Raw genomic sequence first — 13,598 nt, 5'->3', positions numbered from 1 at the left:
AGAGTGGGCATAAATGTTGCTAATGTAGTGATAATCTTTCTCTAAATATCTTGATTCACTTTTATTACACCTCTGAGGTACAGTTAAGTTTATTTAAAAGCAACACATTTATAGTCAAGTCTCTGGAAATACAAAGGATTCTAAAGATGTTTATAAACAGTGGAGAAGGGATCAGTGTTTTCTGCTGACCGGTCAGGCTTTGTTTCCACCTGAACCCATTAGAAGATCATGCTGTCTTTCTGTCCTTGGAAAATTAGTGATGCTCCTAATTTTTGTTAGATTTATCCAAGCAACTGGCGTAAGCTACTACATGCATTCCAGTTGATAATCACCTGCTAAGGGTATTTTAAATTCTGTTAAAACCTAATTGATGATTTTCAGTTGTGTAGAAAAATTTTAGTGGCGAGGGTTTTTTTTTAATTTAAATATGGCTAACAACTTAAATGTTAATAAGCTCTAAGTTATCTTTATCCCTTCCTATATAGCACATAATATAGAATCATTTGAGGTTTGTGGGATTCTTTGAAGTGGACATAAATTCAACCTTATGATAATAGTTCCCTGACATCAGTTTCTACAAAGGATCAATTTCATTAGGCAAAATTTAGGAGAAATTATCAATAATTTGTGTCCCATACTTACTAGTTTCTGAAGAGGGATCTTAGTCATGATTTTTGAGCTGAAAGTCTGTTGTCATTCTATTTTGCAATATGGAATAGATGGATTTTCTATTTTCTCTTTATATATTCGATTATTCACAATAATTTGGAAAATTCTTATTAGGATAAAATCAAATAAATAATCCCCTGTTGGTATAATCCAACTTGATTTCTTTGTTTTTCACCTCTCTTTCTACACATTAGAAGATTTAGTGAGGTATTAAATTTTATATCCCTTTTTCAACATATTCTTAAGAGTATTTTGTACTACTGGTCTATTTTTATCATCATGCTCTTATCATCCAGGTCAAAAATGCATGTATAACTTGCCTATTTCATACCCAACATAGTGCCTCATCTGTGACTGAGTAGTTACACTGAGTGCCATGTTCCCTTCTATTAACATTATTAACATAATGACACTTATTCCAGTAGTAGCATTATATAGGCAGACAATAAATATTTATTGACAAGTGAAAATTCCAAGACAGTAAAGATTTTATATGTTTTATCCACTGATGCACCCCTGGTGCCTAGAACAGTGCCAGGTACATAGTAGGTGCTCACTAAATATTTGCTAAGTGAATAAATGTAAGAGACAAGTAATAGAAGGGAACAGACCTTATTTTGCCTTCAGTGTTCTAAGTACCTTCGCCAATCATGTGTGCATTTATTTGGGGACTCACACGTGTATTCTTTGTTACCAAGTATGCTTCAATTAGGTGTATGTGTGAGCATTGTTGATAAGACAATGGTCTCCCTGCACACCATTTGAGTGGAAGAATGTATGGCCGAGCTATCATTTCCCCGTGTACAACCTTTAGTTTTTTTTATTTAAATATTTTTATTTCTAAATTTTTTGGCATGTGAAGATGTTATGGGTAAATGATGTGTAGTCTGCCTAAATCAAATTAGAATATCTTAATTTTCTTCATTGCAGACTTAAGTTTATTTTATACTTATTCTCAGTTGTAAATAATATAAATTGGCATTTAATGGTTATATTGTATCAAATTTGGGATATTTTAGATTATAAATTTAAATACAGAAACATTCTTAAATTAATTGTTCCCAAATTTCACGTAATGTTTTTCAGCTTGTGCATTTTTAAAATTCCATTTAAGGTATATAAAAAGCTTTAGGCATTTATTTTATATACCTTTTACTATCTAGTAAATAATGATTTTTGCTGGTTTTAGCTACTGAAATATATTCAGCTCAAAGCAAAACCTTGTTTTATGCTTACTTTCTCTTGACTTGGCTGTGCTGTAAATATAAGTTATGATGGAAATAAGACCTGTCAAAATGCACATCATCAGTGAACTGAACTTAAAATGAATCCTAATGGATAATAATCCATCTGGGGGAAAATGCCAATGTTACATTTAGATGTTAATTGGGGAATGCAATAATGTATATTTTTTTAATTTGTCAATCAGTATTTCCCTTTGGGACAAATAGGAACTGTTCATCTTCCTTAATCTACCCTGATTAATATAGATTAAATGCAAAGGTTGAAAGATGCAATTATCTTGGTTTCTACCCTTACGTGAATTTACATTAGTTCATTAGTAGAATAAACAGGTTTTAAATATAAAGGTTAAAAGTTCCTATGGTATTTCATGGGCTTTTAAAATCATAAATATAAACAAATATTTTATAAGACATCTTATAAAAGAGTAAAAGAAATAGCAATAGTTATTTCTAAATTACTAAATGTTAAGGGTATTGAATTAGTGTCCAAATACATTTTATAAAAGAGGAAATCCAAGGAAACAATATATCTTCTAATAGGCATGAACTTCCCTGGGGCAGCACGTGGAGTGTATACCTTCAGGTTACACTTAACTGCCAAGTTTCTCTTATAATAAAAATTAATCCTTTCTTATACTATGTTTTAGACTCAAAGATCTGACAGAATTTTATCACCGTGTCAAAACTCGAAGGTTAAATACTGGCATGTAGAACGCAGATTAATCCCCAGCTAAATCTCAAAATCTTATCTGGTAGCTCCTAAACCAGTTTCTACCTACACAGTCAATTTGTGGGAGCACTACTCCTGGGTGTGCAGTTGTTGGCAGGCTTCCTAGTTGGAGCAGTCATGGCTGCAGCAGAGCCACCTCCATCCTTCAGGGCTTTTACCTCCGCTTGACCTCCTGCCCTTCCCAAGTGATCTCCAGGCTTCTGGGAAGGAATAAGAGCTCCTCCTCCTGCAAGCAAAGGGCAGGGAACAAAGTGTAGCTTTGCTACTGTAAAAGTGATAGTCACTAGAATACCTGCATACCCACTCTTGTGGAATTTTTCAAACCAACTAATGATTTTATATATATATATATATATATATAAAATATACATATGTATGTAAATATGTATACACGTGTGTGTGTACACACACAGACACACAAATACATATTACAGATAAACTCAGATTTTTAAAAACTGGATTAGAAATGAAGAAAAACCTTTAACAATGTAAAATTATGTAAGAAGAACAATCAGTTTGCAAAAGAGCCAGTCCAGATTCTGTGACTTGCTTAGCCACTTCAGAGGACCATGTGGCCAATCCAATAAAAGCTTCGTTTTCTCCAGGTTATTCACTAGGGGCTTGAGTAATATTATTCAGGCTTATGAGTATTTTATTTTTATTATTTTTATTTATTTTATTTTATTATTATTATTTTTTTGCGGTACGCGGGCCTCTCACTGTTGTGGCCTCTCCCGCTGCGGAGCAGAGGCTCCGGACGCGTAGGCTCGGCGGCCATGGCTCACGGGCCCAGCCGCTCCGCGGCATGTGGGATCTTCCCGGACCGGGGCACGAACCCGTGTCCCCTGTATTGGCAGGAGGACGGACTCTCAACCATTGCGCCACCAGGGAAGCCCTGGATCATGAGATATTTATAAACTCTCATTTTTAGATATTTGTGTTTACTTTTAAGTAATTAAATATTGCAAGGTAAACAGTTAAGGCAGTTTACAGAAATTTTTAAGTTGTATCTGATTAATTAAACAAATTATTTTCATTTGATTTATATCTTATTAAAAGTATTCTACATCAGATCTATTTTATTATTTGTATACTTTTGGTTATAAAGTTCACATTATGAAATTGATTATTTTTCCATTTCTGAAAAAAAAAGCCCTTTAACGTTTCATATATAGATATATGTTCTATTCATTAGCAAAGGAAGAAATATTTGATTTTTTATTGATTTTTATTTTTTGTTAAGAAATATACCATTTTGGCTTTGACAATATGCCTTATTATTTGAGGATACATAGACATACATACAAACATATCTGTGACATTTTTAACTTACTGGCATTGTTCAATGCTTGTAGATGTGGGCACTTCATTAGTTCAGTTGCCAAATATTACTGTTTTTCAAAAAATACTTATAGTTTTTATATGCTTGCCCATTTTATGGTGTTTTTAAAAAATATTCCTTGATCTCAAGGGATTAAATTCCTCATAGAATATTCCTTTCTATATTCTGTATTTCAATATTCTTTATTTCTATATTCTTTATATATTTAGAATGCCAATGGAAGGCTCTATCTAGTATATGTACACAAAACAAGAGCCATCATTTGTGTGCAGTATGGTTCACTAGAGCTGCCCTAACACCATTCAAATGAGGAAACAATGCTTTCAGATCCCAGTCATCTTACTGAGGCACGTGGATGAAATATGTGAGGCAGGTTTGCTTTGCCACATTTTATGTGTCGTCTCTGTCAGTTGTTTCATAATCAACAAAGTCTTAAAATTTCAAAAGGAACACTAGAGACATACTGACCCACTGTTGTAGGCAGAATACCAGTCTGAGCCTTTATAACTGGATTTTCCCATCAGTTTACCACCTCTGTTTACACTAAATGAATATGTATATGTGAACTTATTCTATGTGTCATGTAGAGTACTCAGAAATCATGTGTGAATGCCTCTGGAAAACTTGTTTACTGACAGTAAGGTTACAGATGATTCATATGAAAAGAATTTTTTTTGACCTGTAAATTTTTTGGTCATTATAAAAATGAATGTTTATTTTGTGTAATCTTTTAAAAATTTCATAGGGGAGCGTTGTATATGTTCAGAGGCAATAGGTATATTTAAATGTATTCATATGTGTATGTGGTTCATAGAGAACCTAAAGGCTTCCTGACCAGAACGTTAATTTTATTTTTATTTTTAAAACTACTCTGCTCTGTCTTATAGGCTTGGTGGCCATATTTTCTAAGCCAACATCAAGTATAGGTTAATGACATGTTTGATTACATAAATATCATGTAGGAATATTTGAAATTAAAATTGTTCTGGAAAATTCAGCTGTCACGGTTAAAGAAAATAATTCTGACAATATTTTTAATGGATTTTCTTATTAAGAGTCTGAAAGTGTAGGTTCTAAGCTTGATCACAAATCTTAAAATATGTAAGCAAAATGGAGAAATGCTTTAGTTTGAGTGTTCTTATTATCATTTTTAGTATGTGACTGTAAATTCCTGGAGGACAGGAGTGAGGTCACATTCATTTTTACATCCATAGGAGCCTAGCACATTGCCTGACTGATAGTTGATGCTCAGTAAAGGAATTCTTTTCCTTCCATAACTTACATTTAACTTGAATTGCATGTAGAATATCACCTTTTTATCACACCTTCTATATATGGCATGGAAATTTGGTTGAGACAAGTAATGTGACATATATGCTGCTTTTGTAGAAATAATAACTGGTATGCAAATAATCAGGAAAGTGTGTTGGAAACCAGATCAAGCACTGAGATGGTGTATGTATGGCCTTAAGAAAGTCATTTAAACCTATTTCAGTTCTCCTTTTATAAATAAATAATGAACAGATTGATAATTCGATTTTTCTAATGTTGAAACTCAGTACTATATACATGAATTAGATTTTTCTAAAAATTTCCTGCACATTATGTACTTTACAGATTATTTTTTAAAAATTCAGACGGGACAACATAAAACTTTAAAATGTGAACTATAGATTGAGAAAACATTGCTTTACCAACTACCATTGTAGTATGTCTTCCAAAATTATGAAAAAACATAGCTTTGAGGTAGAAAAACTCAAATGATTGTAGTAAGTTATTCCTTTTCATTACACATATTTTTTTAAACCAGTCTCTAGGGAGTTTTTTCTTTCTGGGGAAAAAAAGACTGAAATTTTTCCTTACTGCTTGTAGAATTTGTCCCAGTGGATAATACCATTATTGTATTATCTTGTATAAGTAAATTGGATAAATAAATTAGAATTCTATAAAAATGAATAGAACCTTAGTGTAAATAATTATACAAGGCAGCCTGCTGTTCATGTGTTGTAACAAACCAACACTAACGACATATTATGTGCCATGCTGCCAGGCTTGGTAACATGTTTTTTTTCTGTACAATTATAAATTATATTTATAACCAGTTAATGGTATTATTTGAGTTCCTTGAAAAGGTATTTGTCTCCAAAATAGCAATCAATACAAGGAAAATTAGTATGTCTTTTTATGTGCTTGAATGTTTGAAGGAATGGACATGGTCTGTGGTCAATAAATGACGGTCAGCTATTTACACTTCTGAGAGTTTTCAAAGTCAGATTACACAGTCCTCTGAATTACAACAGTTTACCTATTACATGGCTTGAGGAAGATCTTCTGAGTGTTTCTGTGTATTACAGTTGCAGTGTCTTAGAGACATTTTGGTGAATGATTTGGTTTCTCTGTGTTTACCCTGTCTTGTTTATACTAGCTCCAGTGGCTGTTGGACAATTACGAGACAGCAGAAGGAGTGAGCCTTCCCAGAAGCACTCTTTACAACCACTACCTACGACACTGTCAGGAACACAAACTGGACCCAGTCAATGCTGCTTCTTTTGGAAAACTTATAAGGTCAATTTTTATGGGGCTACGAACCAGGAGATTGGGAACCAGGTTAGTACTAAAAATAATATCATAAACTAATCTCTCTTTTTTAAACTATAGCTTTAAACAATATAGTTCAGTATATTGTTTGGGCAAAAGTACTTGATTACAGATAACATATAAAGAAAAACTAAAGAAAGCTCAGTTTATAAAATCCCCCAGGAAAAGGAAAGGTCATTATTCACTGAAAACTGCCATTCCAGTATGATGCATTGTCCTACTAAACATCAACAGAGTAAACAAAGCTTTGAGAAAAACTGATTCTCAAATCACATAGAAATGAGCAGACCAAGCTATTAATGGAAGATTTATATATGATACTTTAAAAATTAGTATATATCACTATCTTCTCTTTTGAAGAATAACTGTACTAAAGATGATGAGTAAAGTGACAAAGTTAAGTGGAAAACTGTGTATCTCTTGACTTGCAAAATTACATTGAAATGTCTTTATAAAAAACTCCTCTATTTGAATAGAGTAAAAATTAAAGCTGAGTTTTTCATTCCATTTCTGGAGACCAATTAAAAATAATTTAGTGAACTTGCAGATTTGAGGTGTTTGAAGCTCTCAGTTAATGACCTGGTCCTTTTTAACTTCTTATTGGCCTTTTTAAAACTCTTGATTGTGAAGCCATGCATCTATGGAAGTAAAAATATAGTATTAGTTCCATTGCAGAGAAACTAGTAATGTGAAGAAGACTTACTTTCTCTGTTTGCTTCCTTTGTAAATAGATATGAGTGTTTTTACTAATCAAAATATGCTGAAAATAATACTTAGAACTATAGAGCTTCATTTTTGCCTTGCTATAATTTTTACAAGTTATCATAACAAATATTTTGAATAGCTGAGCAGAATGATATGGATGTTTTTGATTTCCTAAATCTTATAAAATCCATATTTAGAAGTATAAAAATAAAGATCCTGTACTGTATATGACAGATGATATACCTTTAATGAGTTATAAGTCACAGCCTCATAGTATTCTAGTAAAGCTTTTTAAATATTCTTAATAAAATAAACAGCCTCAGTAATTGACTTCACTATAAATTTATACAAAAAAAAAGGAGTGTGGCCATTTTATGATATTTACAAGGTCTATATGTAGTCAAAGTGTGAATATTAAGTGATTGTACAGCTTTCAGATTGCTGGAGGTTCGGTTCTCTCATAAATGTATTTTCTTCTATCTGTACTTGAAAGGATAGTATATTTTAAACTGAAGAATATGATTGTTTATTTGGAGTAAAGGAACTAGCTTCCAGTTCCTTGAAAAAACCTTGTTTCGCTAGTATTTTTTTCCCTAGAACCAGGAAAATCATTATTTGGGGACCTAACCTACTATATCCTAGCTGATGGCTCAGTAGTTATGCATACTGTGCCAATATTTTGAATCTCTGGACTTTATTCAGCATTGTAATAGCTGTATTGTTGTGCCCGTTTTGTTACTGAAAGGGATTTCAATGGATCCTATTTTGAGGCTCCATTCAAACCTTGAAACACATCTTTAAAATAGAAACGGACAAAACTGGGGTTGTTTGGGTTTGTGAATGAGTAGAATCCATACTCTATACTCTACAAGTACATATTGCAATATTGCAGCTTTTTCTTTCTGATGTTCTTTACTTCCCCCTCTCACTATGTAGCAATTGTGTATCCTGTTCCTTTTAAAATTGTATGTAGTCTTGTAATTAGAGATGGAAAACAAAGCCTAGAAGAATAAGGAGAAAAGAAATCCTAGGGAGAAAGTTTGAACAAATACTGTGTTATGAAGCTAGCAGAACTCTAATGTAGAAAAACTGACAATGATAAGGGTGAAGTGCCAGAGGTTCTTTCTACCATGGAAACTGTGTTAGCATTCATTCTACTCCTCACCCAGGGCACAGAAAGAAAAGCAGTATAAATCATGAGGCAAACCAACTGAGATTTTTTTTTTTAAGTAAACCATAAACTGTTATTTATCCATCGATAAGATTATCTGGTGAATTCATTAAAACCAGAACCAAACTTCTGCTCAAGTTTCTGGAGCTAAGTAAAAGATAAGTAGTATCACCATGTTTCTAAACAAAGGTAAATCAAAAGGTAGCTTTTGTTATCTCCAAATTAAGTTTAAACAAAAAAGACCATGGAACATACTGATTTCCCCCAACCATCTTCAGTGGAATAGAAAGAACCGCCTCTCCTCCAACCCATCCAAGATTCCAATTTATAGGAAACTGGAGAGAAACTAGGTACTTCGTGTATTTTGGGGTCTCACAAGAGAGATGTGATTTTACTTTGTATCTTTGTCATTGGCTACTCCCTCCTGTTCTCCAGTTTGTATGGGAACAGTTTCTGGTATTTTTTGTTTTTGTTTTTTGCTGTATTCTACAGTGGATCTTGGAGGCAAGATCTAATGTCTGCAAGTGGAAGGCATTAAGTTTTCATACTGGTTTATTTTGCTGAAACTATGTAGGTATTCAAATGCCCTATGTTTTTTAAACTAGCAATATTATTTATATAATAGATTTTAATGTCTTTTCAAATATATAGGATTCATCTAACGTGTGTTCTTCAATCTTGGAAGTAAAATTCTGTTTTATTTTTATATAAAATATTGAATCCACACTCCACTTGCATTTCTTCTTGTAAATGAAAGAAAAAGTTGGAAAGAACACGGATGTCTTGCTATATATAGACTTGAGAAAAACTACTATTTTCTCTTTGCAAAAATTTACATGTTTAAAATGTTATTTTTGCAAGAATTTGCAAATTTCATTCAGAGTAAAACTTTGTCATTTCTAATAACAAATATGGTCTTTCTCATGAACATGAGGAAGTTGTGACATTTTTTATCTAGGTGGAAATTTGCCATTTTCACCGAGAAATTTCCCCATGTCTGTTGTGACACATCTTATTCAGCTTGAAAAACTGATATGAATCCACAAAAACAGAGACTAATAAAATATGCTTTGAAATCAGTAGATTAAATGCCTGCTTCTTTTTTAGGTTTCAAAATATTAAATAATAGACTTCACAACATCTTGTATCAGTGAAGTTATCTTAATCATCCCTGCAGTAATAGAATTAGAAAAATACAGGACTTCTCCAAGACAGTAGAGTTAAGATTTTTTTCTCTTTGTTCTGCATAACCATTTGATAATAAATTCCTAGTTAGTGTGCAACCCTTTATCCTGTTAATGAATATCCTGTTAATCTAATCTTCTAAATTATAGTTAAAATATAAAGTTGAAAATAAAATGTAACTTAAATCGAGCAAATGGATTCTGACTAATATTTAAGCAAAAGTTTATAAGGAAAAATTTTTCTTAGGGCCTTGAATTGATTGATTCAGAATCTTAATTTGATTCTTCAAATGTAGCCACCATAAAAATATACAGGTGTCCAGAACAGGTAAATCATAAATATATAACATCAATATTTTGCCTTTATCTAATTTTTCCAAATATGAAATTAAATGGACATCCTGTATGATTAATATTGACTTGACTGACTTTTTGTGTCTCTGTTTATTGTTCTTTTATGAAGAGGAAACTCCAAGTACCATTACTATGGGATTCGTGTCAAGCCAGATTCCCCTCTTAATCGTCTGCAAGAAGACATGCAGTATATGGCTATGAGACAACAACCCATGCAACAGAAACAAAGGTAGACTCTGGAATTATCATTGACATGTCAAAGCTATGTATTTCTTTAGATGTTCTATCTCCTTATTTCTGAACAAGCAGAACAAATACCTAAGTGTGCAAGAATGTCGCTATTGCTGGTATACTTTCACTACAGACAGTTCTCAAATATGATTTAGAATTTCATTCTATTTTCCAAATCTTTCACAATTACTTATCAGACAGCGTGTTTGTCGCCTTTAAGTAAATGTGACATCCCAAACTATTCAGATAAGGAAACTAAACACAAACTGTAAGGAGCATCTGGAGAAACTTGTCAGTATTCATGAGCTTCTTACTTGTTAATCTGCATATCCTGCAGGTCATTCTTTTTGACAGTATAAATTCTTGCAGAATGTTTGGGACATCTTACATTTTCTTTGACTCCAGCTTTCCTAGATGTATAATTGTAGATACTAGAGCTATAAGAGATCTTAAGCATTCATGAATGGATGGATGGATGGATGAATGGATGGATGAATAGAATCATAGATCTTAGAATTGAAAAATACATGAGTCTAGTCTGGCCCCTCAGCCTTGTGGCAGTCAAAGCATGAAGACCCCTGTTTTTTCAGATAAATCCCAGAGAGGTTAAATGATTTGTACAAGCCCATAATGCTGCTACATAGCCACGGGCCTTCTGTCTCCTGTGACTTATATCACAGTTTGGAGTAAAGTGAAAAATCTTTCCCTCTTTACCAGTATAGCTCAACCATGACAGTAGCTACAGTTTTTCTTTTCAATTGAACATGCAAAATTAGGTAGGAGAAAGGAGGACTGCACCTGGTGCAGTTGGCCTAATCCATTGATCAGTCTCCCTAAGCCATTGATCTGGGATGGTGAGTCACCGTGGTGAGATCTCCTGCACATCATACTAGCTTAATCAGAAGCCTTAGTTCCAAGTAGCTGCTGGAGAAAAAAGTATATCACACAGTAGTCCTTTATCTATTTAGTCAGCAAGCACCAATTGAGTCTCTACCATGTGCTAGGCCCTGTGTGCAGAGATAAGACACGGTCCTTACCTTTGAGGAGTTAAGAAATTAGATGAGAAGGCACATGGGAATTTTTTTTTTAAGTAATACAACCTAAGAAATGCTAAAACAAAGCTTTGGTCAAGGAACTATTGGAGTACTTTGCTGAACTATTTCAGCAAAGTCTGGGAGAGGGAGGATTGGGAAGTTTCACAAAGAAAGTGCTATTTGAGTAGGGAATTAGAGGGATCAGAAAAAGAGAGGAACATTCAGGCAGAGGGAATGTAAACAAAATCACCACCGAGAGGGTCCATGGCGTCTTTGGTGAATGCACTCTGATCTGGTGAGGTTGATATTGCAGGAGAAGAATTGAGAAGAAGATTGGGTACTTTAATGGGAGATGAGATTTTAAAAGTAGTTTGGATCATAGATGAAGGGATTTGGTTGTATATGAAGCTAATGAGTTTGTTCTTTGTGCTTAGATACTGTGCAAGTCTTCAAAGACTTGCTTCCAAGCAAAACAATGACACTTTCATATTTTTTCTAGAGAGATTACTTTTTGATTTGGGGCAAGACATATTTAGTGGGAAGAGGCTGGAAATAAAGACACTTGTTAAGTGGCTTTAACACAGTCATAATTTCTAGTGAGAGTATTCAAGACTGAAGAGTCAGTTCAAGATTGGCTATTATATAAATTATTATGTTTTCTCAAACTTATTTTTTAAATTGCTGATTCCTGTTTTTTGAGGTATAGTCAGTGAAATATACTAAGAAGGGATCTGGGGAAAAAAGCCATAAAACAGTCCCTTGTATAGTTGGAGACAGAGTTTGTGTGAATTGGAATAAACTGTTGTTGTCCTGAGACCATTATTGTTTCCACCTGTTAGTGGCAATACCATAGCTTTTACTTTCTGGTGTGGTCTCTGCGCTCATGCATAGCAGTACTACACATTGGAAATGTTGGTGCAATAAAGAAAAAAAAGATTAATTCAAAAATAATATATACTCAAACTTAAATGTGAACAATACCTTGGTAAATTGCACTCAAGACAGCTGAAACTTACTTCGTCCAGTGATTTCACTGCAAAGAATCCTAGCAAGTTTTCATGGAAATGGAAACCTTCAAGAGACATTCTTTATACAAAGCCTGGGTTAGGTAAGCAAGACCAAGGAATTACAAAGGTCTCCTTATGAAACAGATTTCAGGGCTATAAAGATTGATGAGCCATGAAAACCCTGCAATATAAGTATAGTAATTATTGCTTTTAGAATTAGACATAATATGGTTGTATTTAAAAAGTGATATAAAATTCTCGGTAATATTCATAAATTGTACCGACTTTAGTTTCTTATAGTGTTAGCTTTCTTATGAAATAAGAATGTTAGAGAACCAAAGTACTGAAACTTCCTTTAATTTGTTGTTGTTGTTTTTTAATGGTACAATTTTGGATTATGGACAGTTGCTCTTGGAATGGTGTCTTGGATAACTGCTTGAATTGTTAGTGTTATCAACTTCACCAACCCCTCACTGGGATTAGGACAGAGGGAGGTTTCTGTTGTCTCTTTGAAGGATTATATCACTGGCAACATTGATAGGCCTTAAGTGAAGCCCGTTACCGCATTTAGAGGAAACACTTGGACAGGAGAGGAAAAGTGTCTCTTCCTGAGTCTGGATTCAAGGGTTAAGAGTATTTGTTGAAAACGATGAAAAAGGGACTCATTGTACTGTTTGTTTTATGGCTTATAAAATAAGGTGATTCCAAAACTCAAATGATTCTACTGAATATATTAAATTTCACATAAGAAGAGCCTGCCATTCTCCTGTTAAAGTACAAGTGACATTTGAAAGGTTTAAAATATTTTATACTAGTATTTAATATTTTGGAATATTCAAATTGTTTAAATGCCTCAAGGTTTTTTGTATACATCTACATGTGCACATCTTCCATAGTATAAATGTACATGCTTCACCTGTTCCTGTAGTAAGAAAATTCAATTATATGCAGTGATTATTTTGTCAAATAAAAATTTGTACATTTTTTCTGATAAGTTTGGAATCATTGTAGTTGTAGCATTAATGATGGTCATTGTTTTGCATAGCTTTATAATTTTTAGAGCTCCTTTACATACGATGTCTCATTTGAAGCTTTGATAGGGTAGTAGAGGAAATTTCCCCTTATCTACAAATCAGATTCCCAGCAACACCACCATATGGGAACATAACCATGAGTCTGGAAATAAATGGAAACAGCTTCTGACTGTAAAACAGATGTCACAGAGCCCTTAGTTTAGCTTAATTGAAAAGATGAAGCCATCCTCAAGTCATTTACCTAAAATAAAGGAGCAGATTAGAGCCCACTTGATTCATAGGCAATCATGAGATA

General features: G+C 33.3%; 1 protein-coding gene across 4 annotated transcripts in view; it reads left to right on the top strand.

Annotated features, from left to right (window-relative positions):
• Positions 1–13,598, top strand: part of RFX3 (regulatory factor X3) — a 289,839-nt gene that overhangs the window by 214,411 nt on the left and 61,830 nt on the right. For all 4 annotated transcript variants that reach the window (XM_060299986.2, XM_060299983.1, XM_060299987.1 and 1 more), the window contains 2 exons: positions 6,411–6,592; positions 10,107–10,226. In XM_060299986.2, the coding sequence (XP_060155969.1) occupies positions 6,411–6,592; positions 10,107–10,226 (302 nt within the window). The remainder of the gene's footprint in view (positions 1–6,410; positions 6,593–10,106; positions 10,227–13,598) is intronic.

The sequence above is a fragment of the Globicephala melas genome, chromosome 6 (assembly GCF_963455315.2).
Source record: "Globicephala melas chromosome 6, mGloMel1.2, whole genome shotgun sequence".
NCBI lineage: Eukaryota > Metazoa > Chordata > Mammalia > Artiodactyla > Delphinidae > Globicephala > Globicephala melas.
Note: the sequence above shows the minus strand (reverse complement) of the source record. Positions and strands in the feature narration are given on the sequence as shown.